Source organism: Heterocephalus glaber, unplaced genomic scaffold (assembly GCF_053883595.1).
Source record: "Heterocephalus glaber isolate CG9 unplaced genomic scaffold, H.glaber_assembly_v1.0 deba00001447, whole genome shotgun sequence".
Lineage (NCBI taxonomy): Eukaryota > Metazoa > Chordata > Mammalia > Rodentia > Bathyergidae > Heterocephalus > Heterocephalus glaber.
Window position 1 is genome coordinate 7,025,553 of NW_028258299.1, and position 16,177 is coordinate 7,041,729.

The following is a 16,177-nucleotide window of genomic DNA, read 5'->3' on the forward strand; positions in this document are numbered from 1 at the left end:
ACAAACACAGTTTAGAGACAATCATATATTTTCACTCCTATCCACATTCTGAAATCTGGATCAGCTGGAGACAGAGTATTATTTCAAATAGTGAGGAAGAGGCTTCTAGCACTCATTACCTGAAGAGGTGAGATGCACAGAACACACAGAATTGAGCTCAAAGACAGACTGGACTCATTTTTTGTTTTATTTCTGTTAGTTTGTTTTCTGAGACAGGGTCTTGCTATGTAGCCCAAATTGGCCTTGAACTCATGGCAGTTCTCCTGCCTAAGCCTCCCAAGTGTTGGGATTACAGGAATGAGCCACCATGCTCAGCCTTCTGGACTAATTTTTTTTTGAGACAGGGTCTCACTAGGCAGTTAAGGCTGTCCTTAACTCACTATGTAGGCCAGGCCAGCCTCGAACTTGTAGTGATCCTCCTCCCTCAGCCTTCTGAGTGCTAGGATTACAGGCATGCACCACTACATCTGGCTTTGGACTAATTTCTTTTGATACCAGGGATCAAACTCGGGACCTAGGCAGGCGGGGGAGCCACTGAGCTAAATCCAGGGCCCCTGGACTAATTTCTTAACGACAGGGACACATCAGTTCCTCAGGCAGTGAGAACTAAGGGGCTACGTGGCACAGGTTGACTCAGTAGACTCACCTCCCATCCCCCCTCTACTGGGCCTCCTCACGGAATCACTGCTGATGGTTTTTATGATTTTATTGTCCCAATGAAAGCATATTACAGAGATCAAGGGACATGAGACTCTAAGTGTAATGGCTCTTTAGCTAAATTTGTTATGTGAGATTTGAAAAAAAGTAGGGAACTTCAGCTGAAGGAAAAGCAGAGCACTGGGGTAGGTCAGGAAAAACCAGGAGACAGAAAGAAGACACAAGTCCCCTCCCCCATCCCTGCTGTCATCTGGGGAGGCACAGGAGGGAGCCTTGCAGGTGCATAAGGAGTGGCCACCAAGGACACAGATGGCAAGCACCTCACGCATAAGGCAAGGGTTCTGGAGCCGCCGCTTTTCCTCTCTCTTTAATTCTTTTTTTTTTTTTTTTTTTTGGTACCAGGGATCGAACTCTGGTCCTTGTGCTTGCGCAGCAGGTAGCGAAACCACTGAGCTAAACCCCCGGTCCCTCTCTTTAATTCTTCCACAAGCCACTCCTCTTTGTTTAAACCCCGAATTTTAATATTTTAAAAGAACAGAGCTCTGTTGCTGAAATATATGGTGGTCTAGACCTCCTCTCAAACCCCTCCCATGCTATAAAAAGCTTAAAATTATTGCATAAAGATAACAAACACCATTATTAGATTATCAGACCTGAATCCTTTTGCGTACTGCCAGACCTTCAATGTCTAATCACAATTCTAGAAGAAAAATACAGAAGGGTAGAAGGACAATATTAAAAAAAAAAAAAAAAAGATAATAGATGAGAATTTCTCAAGAACTGGTGAAAGATATCAATCCTAAAGTTTCAAGAGGCCCTAAGGTCAAGCAAGAAAAACAAAGGAAATTCACATCTAGATATGGAGCAGTGAAGCTCTGGGACAACAAAAGAAGTGAAATCTATTTTTTAAAACCTAGAGAAAAATGAGGGATTAAGTAAAAAGGAACCTTAATTTCTCAACAACAAATAAGAAGCCAGAAATCAGTGGGATAACGTACCGTTGTAGGAGAACCCAGAGTCATATTCTCAGCTAAAAGAAGATTTAAAAACAGCCTGAAGTAAAGACTTAAAAAAATTTTTTATTTCAATGAATGCTCCCAAGAGGAATCTGCCTTAGGAAGCAGGAAAATGCACTGAGGAGTAAGCTCTGAAATGGAGACAGAAGGATGAGAACTGAAATGACAAATGTGAATGAATATAAACAGACTGCATAAAACAATGCTAATAATGTTTAATTTGGTGGTAAAAAAGTGGAATACTAGAATCTAGTATTTCGTAAGAGGGAAGGAAGATGGTTTGAGCAATTATTCTGAGTTTCATATACTGTTCAGGGAGATAATGACTAATTTTAGACACAGTTAAGCAAATCAAAATTTTAAGGAAGAAAAAGATGAAGTTGGATGTATTCCTCGTACTGGGACAAATTCCAAAGAGCTCTAAAATCTAATGTAGAAAACGAAGCCAATTGGGCTGGGGATTTAGGTCAGTGGTTCGGCCAGCTGCCTCAAAAGCACAAGGTCCCAAGTTCAATCCCCGGTACAGAAGGAAAGGAAGGAAGGAAGGAAGGGAGGAAGGAAGGGAGGAAGAAAGGAAGGAAGGAAATGAAGCCAATCAAGTACAAGAAGAAAAAGAGTTGAGCCAGGCATGGTGATATATGCTTGTGCATGCTTGCAATCCTAGCACTCAGGAGGCTGAGGCACGAGGATGTCAAGTTTGAGTCCAGTCTGGGCAACTTAGCAATTTAATTACACCATGTCTCAAATTAAAAAAAAAAAGCCAGGTTAATTCGGATAGATAATTACATTGTGACCAAAACAGTACCTGTAATTAAGAGAAACATATCGGATATACAAAATGTGACTGAAAACTTTAGTATTTGTTTAAATGTTTTAAAAACTTTATTATGGTAAAAAATACATTGCCATTAATCCTCAAAATATTCTTCCTCACTTGGAACATTTATCCCATCATTCTTGCCACTTTCCAAAGCAGTTCTGGAAGTCTTCTTTCATGTGTCTGGCTACATGCTGTGGCTGCACTGATGTCCTGACAACTCAAGACGTTTACCTTTCTGGGTCACTCTGACCTTGGGCAAGAGCCAGAAGTCGCCGAGTGCCAGATCCAGTGAAGTAGGTGCATGAGGATGCACTGTGCGTTTTACAAGCCTGCCTCTTTGGATGGCACTCGGCAACAGCATTCGACATATTTTTTATCACACCTTGGAAAGACACTCACAAAAGAACATTTTGTTTCAAAACGTGGCAAGAACGATGGGATAACTGTTCAAATAGAGAGAGATTAATGGCAATTAAGGGCAAATCTTTTACTGTAAGAATTTTTTAAAAATTTAATCATTCACTGAAATACTGGATCACACCCTGCACATATGTGTTTATATGTGCAATGAATGGAGGGGCCGGGGATGTAGCTCAGTGGCACTGAGCCTGCCTGGCAAGAACAAGGTCCTGAGTTCAATTCCCGGTACTGAAACAAAACAAAATAAAGCAATGAACAGAGGTAGAGTAGGAGTGGGCAATGGCCTGGGCACCTCAAGAGGTTTCTAGGAATTTGACTTGTTGTTTTGAAACACTGACAAATTGATAAATAAGGGAAAGAATCAGGCATAAATGTCTTTGCTGCATGATGTATACCTCAAATTAAACACCTGAGTATATAAAATTCTTAATAGATGATTTCCAGCTACTAACTCCAAAAGGAATAGAATTAGAAAAAATCACCATTTTGTGGTTGCTAGTCAAACAATGGATCCAGGAATCAGCCGCCCACAAGCCCTAAACACTTAGGGGAAGGGTTGATGGGGACTTTGCAGCATCGCATCGGGATTACAACACCAAGCAGTGAGTCATCAGAGCACGTGTGCTCCCTGAGTGCTGAAGTAGCAGGTGTACAGTACCACCTACTCGGTATTTCTTAATAAAGGAATAGAATCTGGATTTATTCCAGTTTACAGCAAGTTAGGATCCTTTAAAGATACAGTCAGCCAAGTCCTGAATGGGAAACTCTATAGTAGTGATGGCAAACCTTTTAGAGCCTTCAGTGATAAAAACAGCCCACTGCAGCACATGTACCATAGGTTTGTCATCAGGATAAATAACCTGATTTCTCTTACAAACGTGTCATGAAAAAAATATGTGGAAGAAAATGGAAATAGGGAATTATTTTAATCAGAGGCCAGGTGTGGACTTTATTTTCATTCTAATTTGAATAAAACAGTCTACTTTTATTTATGATTGAAACAATTATATTATAAAATGTTTTTAAAAATTACAAGTGGGCCATAAATAAAGACCAAAAGATAAAATTTTTTTGTAAAGCTCAAAAAGACAGAAAAGACAAAGCAGGACAAGAAGAACGCACTAAATAAGATGGCAGCTGGGCATGGTGGTGACACACCTGTAATCACAGCACTTGAGACGCTGAGGCAAGAGGACTGCTGGGCGTTCAAGGCCAGCCTGAACTACACAGTGAGAACTTGTCTCAAAAAAAAAAAAGATAGCAGAAGTAAACCCAAGTATATCACCAATTACAATAAATGTAATTGGACCAAATGACAGTTTTAAACTTGTATTATAGTGAGAACCTGTCTCAGAAAAAAAAGAAAAAGAAAAAAGTTAAGCTACTGAAAGCTAACATACACATCATACATGCATGTATCTAAGAGTTCTAGTAAAGCTTAAAAAAAAAATCCCAATGATTGTCATTAGACAATGCAGGGGAACTGATTATTTTGAGAACTGCCACTGAGCTAAATCCCTGGCCCTGCTTAAAAGAAAATTTTAACCCTGCTATATTGTATTTACAAGAGCCCTATCCAAAACAAAGTCACAAGCCAGTTAAAAGTAAAAGGACAGGAAATGTACATTCTTCCCAAAAAGGGTGGCATAGCTATACTAATATTAGGTAAATAAATGTGAAGGTATTACTCAAGATAAAAAGTGTTATTTTGCCAAGTGCAGGGGTAAATGTCGATAATCCCAGCAATTTGAGAAGCTGAGATAGGAGAATCTCGAGTTCAAGGCCAGCATGGGTAATGTACAGAAACCTTTTCTCTCATAAAAGGGGTCATTGCATAATGATGAAAGATTCAATTTATCAAGAAAAGATTTTAAATTCGCATGCACCTAATAATACAACCTCAAAAGTAAATAAAACAAAATCGCTAAGCTATAAGAAATAAATCCATCATAAGAAGATTTAACCCACTCCTCTCAGTATTAATAGATTAAGCCACCCCCACCCCCCCAATATCAGGGATACAAAAGATTTGAACATAGAATGCAGTTTGTTCAATCTAATGATATACACAGGACCTTGTGCATGACATTAGCAAATACACACAATTCCCAACCACACAGGAAACTTAGGAAAATCGATCAAGCACTAGACCATTAAAGCAGTTTCAGCAAACATCAAAGAATCATAAACACAATGTAATTGAGTTAAAAATCAGTATCACAAAAAAATCAATATCACAAAGAGAAATTTAAAACCTAAGTTTGCAAATAAAATACCCACTTCTAAATAACTCAAGGGTGAAACTGATATCACAACAAATGTTAGAAAATATTTGCTTCTGACCAATAATGAAAATACATTATTATTCAGCAATGAAAGAAAATACTATCGACATATGTACAACATAAATAACCTCAAAAGTATTACACTAAGTGAAAAAAAGCTACACACAAAAGAACACATACTCTATCATCCCAATTACTTGAAATGTGCACTAACGCAAACCTACAGCAAAAGAAAGTACAACAGTGGTTGCCCCCAGATGGGGCAGGAATGAAGAACATTGGCAAATGGGCAGGAAGTCTCTGGCTGTGGTGATGGAAATCTTCTAAAATTACACTGTTAGTAATGATTGCTCAACACTTTAAATATATTTAAAACTGATGAATTTTACTCTTAAGAGAGGTAAATCTATGGTATGTAAATTTTATCTCACTCAAGCTTTTAAAAAATTTAAATGCAGCTAAGCAATACTTGGAGTGAAATTTACAGCCCCAATAGGTTTCATTAGAAAAGAAGACTGACAAGGGCCAGGGATTTAGCTCAGTGGTGCCGCTGCCTGCCTTGCAAGCAAACTGGAGGTCCTGAGTTTGATCCCCCGATACCAAAAAAACCCAAACAAACTGATAATTAACGACCCAGAGTTCCAACCAAAGAAGTTGTTTTAAGAAGCAGAGCAAAGAAAATGTGAAAAAAATAATAAAGAGCAGATTAATGAAAGAGAAAACAAAGATATGAGAGAAAAATCAACAAAGGCAAAAGTTGGTTCTCTGAAAAAGAAAAAAACAACTGTCAAATTTCTAGCAAGAAATTAAGATATAGAGGAATAATGTGAACAGCTTCTTAATAAATTTTATCATTTAGATAAAATCAATATTTTAATAAATGGAAAAAGAAAAGCTAAGCAGATTTTTGAGCCTACAGTTGAAAACTACAGATCAATTATGTTTGGGATCATAGTTGCAAAAATTCTAAATTAAGTATCAGATATAAAATCAATGTTAAAAATGCACCATAACCAAGACGCTTTCAACACAAGCCAAGTTCCAATATTAGAACATATATCAAAGTAATGCTGCTTAAGAACACATTGAGAGAGAAAAACCATGCAATCATTTCAATAGATGAAGAGCTGTCTACCACTGGGAGTGGTGGCACACACCTGTAACCCCAGCTACTGGGGAGGCTGAGGCAAGAGGACCACAAGTTTGAAGCCAGCTGAGCAACTCAGGGAGACACTGTCTCAAAATAAAAGATAAAAAAAGGGCTAGAGATGTAGCTCAGTGCAAAGGGTCAGGGTTTAATCCCCAGTGTAATAAAAATTTAAAAATAAATAAATAAATAGGACTGCAGGTGTAGTTCAGTGGTACAGCACTTGCCTAGCATATGTGAGGTCCTGGATTAAATCTCCAGTACTGCAAAAAACAAAACAAAACAAAACAACAGTCAGAAGCAGGGTTAAAGATGTTCACTGCGGGCCAGGGATTTAGCTCAGTGGTTCCACTGCCTGCCTTGCAAGCGGAAGGACACGAGTTCCATCCCCAGTACCAAAAAAAAAAAATGTTCACTGCAACTGTATCTAACCAACACTCCCATGGAGGTCCTAGGAATGCAATAAGGAAAGTAATTAATCATTTAAAGATTAAAATGAAAATATCAAAACTACCTTTCCCCTTTTTTCTTTCTTGTCCGTCTATATGATTATCTAGAGTGACAATCTGGGAGAATTTATCACTGTTATTAGAATTAATACAAAATCAGTGAGGTTGATAGTCATAAGTATAACATTTAAAAATAAACTGTAAGCCAGGTGTGGTGGGCCATATTCCCAGACAGTTGGGAAGCTGAGGTAAGAGGATAGCTTAAGTTCGAGCTGAGATCAGCCTGTGCAACACAGCAAAGATCTTGAATTTTAAAAAACCCATAACAGTTTCACACTTCTGTATTCCACACTTCAAGTCAGAAAACAGAATTTATAAAAACATACTATCACCTCTCAAAGTGCACCTTTCAGGTGCCTCAAGGGGATGAACCAGGAAACTAGACTACTCGGGTGTTGGAAGTTAAGGGGGGAAAGGCACTGGGCTCAGTAGCAAGCACAGTGCCATTAGGGAGCTGAGGCACATGTATGGCACGCAGCAAAGGGAAGCAAGGGGTGGAGATTTTATGTACTTACTTCCCGGATGGCCCCGTCACAGACCCGGATGACATTAAGGAATGTAGGCATGACCTGGGGCAGGAACTGCACACACTTGAGCCCCAGGGACTTGAAGATGAAGGTGATGGCCTGGACAACCATGGTGTGATGGTGAGAGAGGGACTGGTCTCGGAAGATCCGCATCAGGGCCACCATGGACACAGCCGGGTAGAATTCATCCAGGGGCAGGTTTCCCATGTTGACCAGCATTTCACTGGTGCTGTAGTCAGCTAGGACAAAAGGAGAAAGTGAGTCATAAGCTATTCACGACACGATTCTGACCTTAGGCAGAACATGGTTAACAGCAAACAAAAGACCTCCTCAAAGACATTAGCATTCATATCGTTTTCCCTCATACATTCTAACGCCACCAAGAATATGGGTTCTATTAGGAACTGATGAATGGCCCTCACCATCAGAGACCTAACGGGCTTTGGCTTTTCTATTACCCAAACCATCAAAGCCTAAAACAGTACATGATGGGTTTTTCTTTAAATTGCTACGTTTAACTTAGCTTTGTACCACTACAGTTCACAACTCTGCGGCTAAAACCATCAATAAAAATAATTACTTCCTCAAATGAAAGTAAAGGGAATTAAATTAGGCAAACATCTGTTTTGCAGCTGCCTGGTCCCCTAGGAAATTCAGATGAGATAACAGGCAAATGCTCCCTGACGGGAACAACAGGATGGATCTCAAGGACTCTGCCTGGGAGTACTGACACGAAGAAAGTAAGAACTAGAGCAAGTCTGACTGGGGCCACTGAGGCAGGCAGGCAGAACCCAGGAAGGACAAGGTGCAGGTTGTACTCTTGACCAGCTGGCAGGATAATGTTAAAGGCACACTTCCCCTACACCCAGATGGAAGAAGGAATTAGAAACAATAGGTCTCCACTTACAGTGTTTAGAAACAAATTCTTTTCTTTAGGGAAAATAACATCCTGCTGGAATAGCTGGAACAGCCACTGTTGAACCTTCACTTTCAGAACCAGGCCTGCCCTAGTGGACAGTGGGCAAGTCCAGGAGACTCGCCTGCACCATCGCCTGCCCCTCTCTTAGGCCACTTATCAGTGGCAATGGGACTTTGGGGCCAGATCTTAGATGGAAAAAAGAACCCTGGGTTTCTGAGAGCTACGAGTTTTTATATGCCCCAAGACATGCCTCGGAGTTCCCCATCACTTAAGACATGGACAGTTTAATTATATTCTTCTCCTTCTTGGGGGGGCTACGGGAATAAAATCATCAAAGAGCGAGAGATAATCAGAGGCGATGAGGTGACAACTCTTACCTCTCTCACTGACACCAAAGGAGAGCACAGACAGCCCGGACAGACATAACGTGACTTTTCATCCAAAAGTTGCTACATGAGCCAGTATCCTGTAATTTCCACCAGCCAGCCCAAGACTCTCTCTACACATGGCCAGTAAAGGCTTTGTGAGTCAGAACTTGACAAGACTTTCTTCGTTCCCCCAACTTACAGGAATCCTGACTTGACTTGGATTCAGACAGGCTGACAGCAGAAGCGTCCCGGGACTGGTCAATCATGCCAATGTTCACTTTGTGCTTGTAGGGATCCAAAGCCCCCAAGAGCCCTAACACACGGATAGCCTGGGTGGGAAAGGCGAAAAAGAAAACATTCACCACACCATCTGATTACAACAGGCTTCACAGGTATCCCTCTCATGTTCCATAACCCCAATTCATCCCCAGCTAAATGAGCAACATGGAGAAGAACGTCAAGCCTGTTGATGCCACACCTTCTCTCTCTCCACTCACCTAGCAGTCTCTGAAGACCAGGTTCCCAGGGAACCTACCTCTCTCCGTGTGCCCTGGTTCTGCTCAGTCTTCAGAAAATTCAGCAGCACCTCAAGCAAGGTTGGGTACTTCCTGTAGGGCTCTACCACATAGCCAGTGCTGGCCACCAGTTGCCCCAACGTCCACAGAGCCACCTGCACAGGCAAAAAAACCACATGGTTCACCGATCCAGTAGGAGAGAAAAACAGCATGGTTGTCCTCCTCATGTCAGGACTGTCAGGGGCTATTTAAGGAGAGATATTTCCAGTAAAGACACTAACCATGAACAGAAATCTTGAGAGTTAGGGCATGAAAACATGGCTGATCAAGTATCACTGGATCACAAGATAAAGAATACCCTCACCCTTCTCAAGGGAAATCCAAAGTTCTTTCATATCCCAAATGGTTAACAGGAGATTCAAAAAGAAATCAAGAACATTGTTAATTTTAGTCTCAGCACCCAATAATGTCAATGACAGGTGAAGGTGAGCTGAAGCTGTTGGTCCTCCCAGTCTAAAGCCAAGGCTTTCCTTTTTGCTCTGATAATTGATTTGCATCTTCCTTGAAAGAGAGGAAATGGCTCTGCTCAGCCGATACTCACTGCAGGTCACTTCAGGTCAAGATGACAGCTAATTCTGGTTCCAAGTTTTTCTTCTTTTTACTATTTAACAAATACTGTCAAGTACCTTCTGTGTGCTGAGCTCTGTGCACATGCTGGCTGGGGACACTGAACTGAGTCAAAAGAAACTAGGTCCTCACTCCTGGAGTCTGTCCTGTTCAGCCAGCAAGCAGTGGCACTCACCTGCCTTTTGGCCAACAGAGAGGAATCCTGGAGCATGTCCATGATGATAATGAAAAGTTCATCCACCCACTTCCTCATTTCAAGGCCACTAACCTGCAAAATGAAAAAGAGGATGGCAGGAAGAATTAGAAATTATGGCATTAAGAAGTATTTTGACTTCCTCCAAGGTTAGAGTTTCTTTCCACACTGTAGAAAAAGCAGTTGTCACCTTACCTGAGCCAATTCTCCTATTGTGGCCAAGACATTATTGATCACGCCTGGGTTTGGATCAGGGTCTGGGTCTTTCAGTTTCAAAATTAAAGCCTATGGAAAGAAGGTATGAGGAAAGGAATGCAGGTTAAAATCTATGAGAAATCTTTAAAATTCACCTAGTCTGCCTTATTATAAATATATTACTTCTATGCTTTATGAATCTAGGACTTTTCTAAAATGTGGATTCCCAAATTTTTCTTCATATGAACACAAGTTCAAAACTTGGGGCTCCGGGAAAAACCATGATTTAAAGACACTGGGCCAGGGATTTAGCTCAGTGGTTCGGGCAACTGCCTCACAAGCGCAAGGTCCTGAGTTCGATCCCTGGTATCCCCCCAAAAAATAAAATAAAATAAAAAATCAAGGACACTAGCATTTTTTTAAAAAATAAAAAAAAAAAAAAATAAATAAAGACATTTCCTGTGTCTCTTTTCAACTGTATATCTCTGGTCAATTGTCTAGAGACGGAATAGTGTTATGAAAAACATGATGATTCAAATGTACTCAGATCTGAAGCTTGTTTCAGATTCTAAAGCTCATTGTTCTTCCTTATGGGGGAACTGTTTCATGTTGCTATCCACCTACTTTTCCTCTCCAAGCACATCTAATGTTGTGCCTGAAGCATTGTATCTTCTCTCATAAGGAGACAGAACATCTTCCTGCGACTGGTGAGATTCTGGGGTACTCTTTAACTGGAAGTGCTTGAGTAACACTTGTCTCCAAAGCTGGGACCAAAGAAATGATCTTTTTTCAGTGTACCGGTGACAGTCCGGCCTCCTAACCACATGGAGATAAGACCTTGGGACAGAAGTGCCAGTCCCTCTGTTCGGTGTGCGTTACCTTCAGAATAGGCTCCATGTAGGGGCGGATGAGCCGGGGGGCATTGGAGACCAGGTGCCCCAGCATGCGGGCACTCTGCTCCTTGATTCTCCCAATGCCACTGTGCTCCAGCTCTGTCAAAATCTGCAGGAAGAAAGGCTAAGTGTGACAGAGGGCATTCCAGAGAGGACGGTGTGTCAACAGAGAAAATGTGCCAGAGAGTGAGGGGAGGGAACCAGACCTCCCTGGTGGACTGAGTCACTGCTAGACATTCAACAGCAAATGGCATCAGGAAAGCTTAGAGCTGTGACTATAAGAAAATGGTTCAAAACCAGCACCATCTCCTACCACAGCACCCCAAGGTCCCACAGTCCTCTCAAAATTATGGCTTTTAACAGTGCAGCACAGTCACAGAAAGCTGATTAGGGTTTGCATAGATGAGGAATGAAGGGAGGGCTCCTTGGGAGAAAAATCTGTGTATACAGCAAATCAGTAAGAGGGACTAGAAATCACGACAAAGGAATCAAAGAACATTTAGAAGAGCTGTGATGTTCAGAGAAATGCTGATGCTCCATACCTGTTAGGGCACATTTAGATAAATCCAGAGTTGAGGATTACATCAATGAGAGTCCCGTTGGGCCTCACTGAGCAGAAATAACATGTTTGTGCTAAGTGACATCCTTAAACACCGGTGAATAGATATAGCTAACTTGCCAGAGACAGACTTAGGGACAGCTGGAGTTGCCAGATGGAATCTCTGAGTAGTGAGGAAGTGAACAGCATAAAGCCCAGGTTAACTAGGCTACCCAGAGGAGGTGTCTACAATGTAGTAATGTATTTTATCTTAGGTTACTGATTTAATAACCCCAATTTTCTGGGTCCTGCTGACAGCCTGTTTTCGCCCAGTCATAGAGGATGGCAGTGAAAGCAGATAGAAAAAGATAACAAGAACAAACAAATCCACAGCAGAAAAAGAGATGGCTACTGGCCAGGAACGGTGCGCTAGGAAGCAGAGTCCAGAAGTGCAGGCCAGACCCGAGACCTCACTGTACCCTGGCAAGAACCAATGCCTACTTCATGGCCAATCTTAAGAAAAGGCCATGGGCTTGGGATTTATAGCTCAGTGCTGCTGCACTTGCCCCTGTGCCAGAAAAAACAAAACTAACAGACAAGAAAAAGGCCAAAGCTTTTACCAATGCCTGAAACTGTACTGGTCAATTTGGGAAAATCATTATCAAGGTTAACGCTTTTAGTACTGAGGATGGAACCCAGGGGCACTCTACCACTGAGCTATATCCCCTTTAAAAAATTTTTTTGTTGTTGAGACAAGGTGTTGCTAAGTTGCCCAAGCTGGGCTCAAACTTAGAATCCTGGGCCAGGAATGTAGCTCAGTGGTACAGTGCATGCCTAGCACCACCTGCAGGGATTAAATGACCATACAAAGAGGCCCAGAAAAGGGACTGCTGATGCCTTGCCAGGAAGAAGGAAGAGCTGCATGAGAGGTTAGCCTGGGACTTGGAAGCACCCTGGTATCACACCATCAAGAGGCTCATGAGGTGACAGCACTAGAACTGCAGTCGCAAAGCCAGAAAACAGGTGGAGCCTTGCAGCCAAGGTGGCTTCACCAGGTATCTCAGTCTTTCTCCTTTTTCCTTTTCCTCAACTCTCCTTTCCTATGCAGCTCACAGTGGGAGTCCTCGCCCCACTGCCTATAGCTCTGGCTGTTGCTCAGTTACCTGGATGAGCATCTTGCGCAAGAACGGCATGACGAATGCTGGGTTCATGCTGCTGAGGCGGCCCACGGTGCAGATGGCCAGCTCCCGGATCTCAAACACCTGGTCGTTCAGGGCCACAAACAGGGCCTGCAAATTCTCTGCCTGGGCCAGGTGTGCATCAAAGCGCTCATCCAGGGATGCCAAGACACAGTAGCGGATGTCGGGGTCTGCAAGGTCAAGCGAGCCTTTGAACCCCTCTTCATGATCCCACCCCTCCAGGCCTGCCCCAGCCTGGTGAGAGAGCTCCAGATCCCTTCCTCTCATCTAACCTTATGTCATTCTTATCGCTTCTCACAGGACTAAAGGCCAAAGAATTAAAGACAGGTTATAATAGCTCAACATCAGCTTTTTGAGGCTGAAGCTCTCTAGGGAGGCCGTGTAATAAACCTGGCTGCTTCCCGTTGTCCCGAACTCTGACTCCCCCACATTGCATCTGTCCATAATCTTTACCAGGATCGGTGATCCCAACCACGAGCAGTTTGCTGAGCACATCGGCCACCACTTGCACTGCGGTCTGGCTAACCACGTGAGCATGGCCGCTGATGAGGTGGATGGAAGGAGTGAGCAGGCGAGAGCACGTCCGAGCAGCTTCCATGCGGATCTCCTTGTGCTCGCTGTTCAGGAAATGATCCGCACAGTGGCGGACAAACTGGGTCAGGGAGTGGCCTGGATGTAAAAGCAGAGAAAACAGAATAAACACTGCTGCTCTGGACAGGCAAGTCTGCAATTTGCCAGCTATTTTTTTCGTGGCTACTTCATTCATTTTCAACAAGGCACTGTTGGTAAGATACTTTGACTCTTCTCTTAAAGGGTAATAGATGGCTTCCAGCAGCAGAAAGGCAGAGGGGGATGATAAGGGCAAGGGAGACGGAGAAGAGGCACCTTTTCCCCAGACCCTTTCTAAGTTCCATTCAAAGGATATATTTTTTGACCCAAACTAAACACAATTCTGGAGCAAATTTACCTCATCTATTTTAGTTCCCAGATTTAAATGCCAAAAAAGTGTCTGGTGTAGGCTGAATTTAAACATAGCTACTTTCTATTCATTAGGAGTAAATCATGGGTGTTAATCATGGTAAGGGGAGGAACTGTGACAAGGAAACTGCAGGTGGGTTAAATCTCCAGACAGCAGCTGGGCACGGTGGCCCATGCCTGTGATTCCAGCACTTGGGAGCCTGAGGCAGGAGGATCATTTTGGGTTTGAAGCCAGCCTGGGCTACATGGTGAGTTCAAGCCCAGCCTGAACTACATAGCAAGGCCCTGTCTCAAAAAACAAACCAAGGGCCGGGGATTTAGCTCAGTGGTTTCGCCGCCTACTGTGCAAGTGCAAGGACCCGAGTTCGATCCCCAGTACCAAAAAAAAAAACAACCAAACCAAGTCTCCAGACAGCAGATCTCCCTTGTGTATTAACGTGGCTTTATCTGCAGCTTAGAATTCCAAACTGAACTACACCCTACAGCACTCTTGGAAGTCACTCCGCCCTGAGAATGGAGACACCCCAAAGTCCCGGCTTATACATTTAAAAGCATTAATGACCATTTCAGCTATAGGGAAGTGAGAAGCAAGGAGGTTCTCTGTCTTCTCCATCTCTGAAGCACAGTTTCCTTAGATCAATGTACTTTCCCTGAACATCATACATCCCCAAACTCAGTATGGCACAGAGAAGCAAGCAGTAGGCATTAATAACCTTCGGAAAGAGTCTGGGAGGAGGAGCTGCTACAAATCTGTACCCTCTCTGAGGATCCTGGTGAGACCCAGGAATTCCAGGCCCTCTTGTCCCTCTCCCCAGGTTCCCAGGGTCACTCACTATTTTGGCAAGAGCCACTACAATTGCTTACCTTCAAATTCAAAGCTGCCAAGGGTTCGGAGGGCAAGAGTGATACTGCCCACATCGCTGGCCTCAGGGAGGGTGGCGAGGCCAGGGGAGGCCAGCTGGTGGGCCAGGCCCTTGGGCATGCCTGGGTGCCGGAGGGGTTTGTGCATAAGGACCAGGGATAGCATCTTCAGGAGCCCATCCTGGATGTCCTTTTTCAGCTGCGGAATCTGGCGGCTCAGGTCATAGAGCACGGCAGTGAGGGCGGGGCTGAGGGGGAGGACACTGGTCACAGGTGGGTCCGGGCAGACCATCCCTGCTGCTCTTGGGAAGGAACAGGCCTTCCTGCCCAGCAAGGGGACCAGGCCCCTCCACTGCTTGGTCTCTACACAAAGAAAGGGTGCTATAAAAGACAGTAAATGTACTGAGCTCTCCTGGCCTGGGCTCAGACTTCAGACCAATCTAGGAGTTTCTGGTTGCCACCACAGTGGAACTCTTGATATAATTCCACCACTAAAGAAGACTAAGTCTCAACAAATGTCAGAAAAGGATCAAGAGCACCATCCCTGTTTCACAGGTGAAGAACTAAAGCTTAGGGAGTTTAACTTACCCAAAACTATAAACATTTATTGAGCACTTCCTACAGACTAAGCTTCAAGCAGGTGTTTCATGAACTCTTTCATTTAATCCCTAAAACTACCCCAGACAATGAGATTTTCTATTGTGTTCATTTTTCAGAGGACAAAATTGACGCTAAAAGAAATAACTTAATGGGCCGGGGATTTAGCTCAGTGGTTCCGCCGCCTGCCTTGCAAGCGCAAGGATCAGAGTTCAATCCCTGGAACCAAAAAAAAAAAAAAAAAGAAAGAAATAACTTAATCAAGACTGCAGAGCTAGCTATGATGAAACTGGGATTCAGATCTAACCTGTGTGTTTAGTCTAAGCTGTCCTGTCTATCCAAATCAATGTGCAGGCAACCATAGCTCGCTCTTCTAATATGGTTGCACCACTATGGGCTGACCTCTTGCTCACTGAGATAAGGTAGGCTTGGGGTTCTGTTACCCACCTCAGTCCCACTGCCAGCATGGGCTCCAGCAGCTCCTTGATGTCCTGCTGGATGCCCGGCCCCATTGCTCGGGCCAGCATGCTGATGCATGTGAACACTGTGGCATCCACCTGCATTGCTTTCTGCCTCCTGCACAGAAACAGAGCGGCTAGTTTAGACACAACGACATTCTGTGACATCCTACCTCAAGACCTCCTTGGGCCAAGGAAGGTAGGACCAGTACTTGTGGGTGTGCAGGTCCTCTGCTGCACAATCACTGCAGATGTGTATGTTTTTAACGACCGTCCAGCAGATGGCAGTAATGTATCTTAACGAAGGGTCCTTTTTTTGAATTCAGACAGAGGCACTATGTATGGGATAGTACACTTCTGACCAAGGTATCTTTTTTTTTTTTGTACCAGGGATCAAACTCAGGACCTTGCACTTGCGGGGCAGGAGCGGTGCCACTGAGCTACATCCCCGCCCC

The 16,177-nt window shown here is 43.4% G+C and overlaps 1 protein-coding gene across 1 annotated transcript in view; it reads right to left on the reverse strand.

Annotated features, from left to right (window-relative positions):
• The window catches only part of Mtor (mechanistic target of rapamycin kinase), a 128,132-nt gene that overhangs the window by 98,315 nt on the left and 13,640 nt on the right, over window positions 1-16,177 (reverse strand). Inside the window, exons 10-19 of the mRNA XM_004863584.4 lie at window positions 15,712-15,840; window positions 14,671-14,915; window positions 13,282-13,497; window positions 12,793-12,998; window positions 11,078-11,200; window positions 10,199-10,288; window positions 9,986-10,078; window positions 9,204-9,338; window positions 8,868-8,997; window positions 7,370-7,620 (exon numbers count right to left, since the gene is read on the reverse strand). Coding sequence (XP_004863641.1) covers window positions 7,370-7,620; window positions 8,868-8,997; window positions 9,204-9,338; window positions 9,986-10,078; window positions 10,199-10,288; window positions 11,078-11,200; window positions 12,793-12,998; window positions 13,282-13,497; window positions 14,671-14,915; window positions 15,712-15,840 — 1,618 coding nt within the window. The remainder of the gene's footprint in view (window positions 1-7,369; window positions 7,621-8,867; window positions 8,998-9,203; window positions 9,339-9,985; window positions 10,079-10,198; window positions 10,289-11,077; window positions 11,201-12,792; window positions 12,999-13,281; window positions 13,498-14,670; window positions 14,916-15,711; window positions 15,841-16,177) is intronic.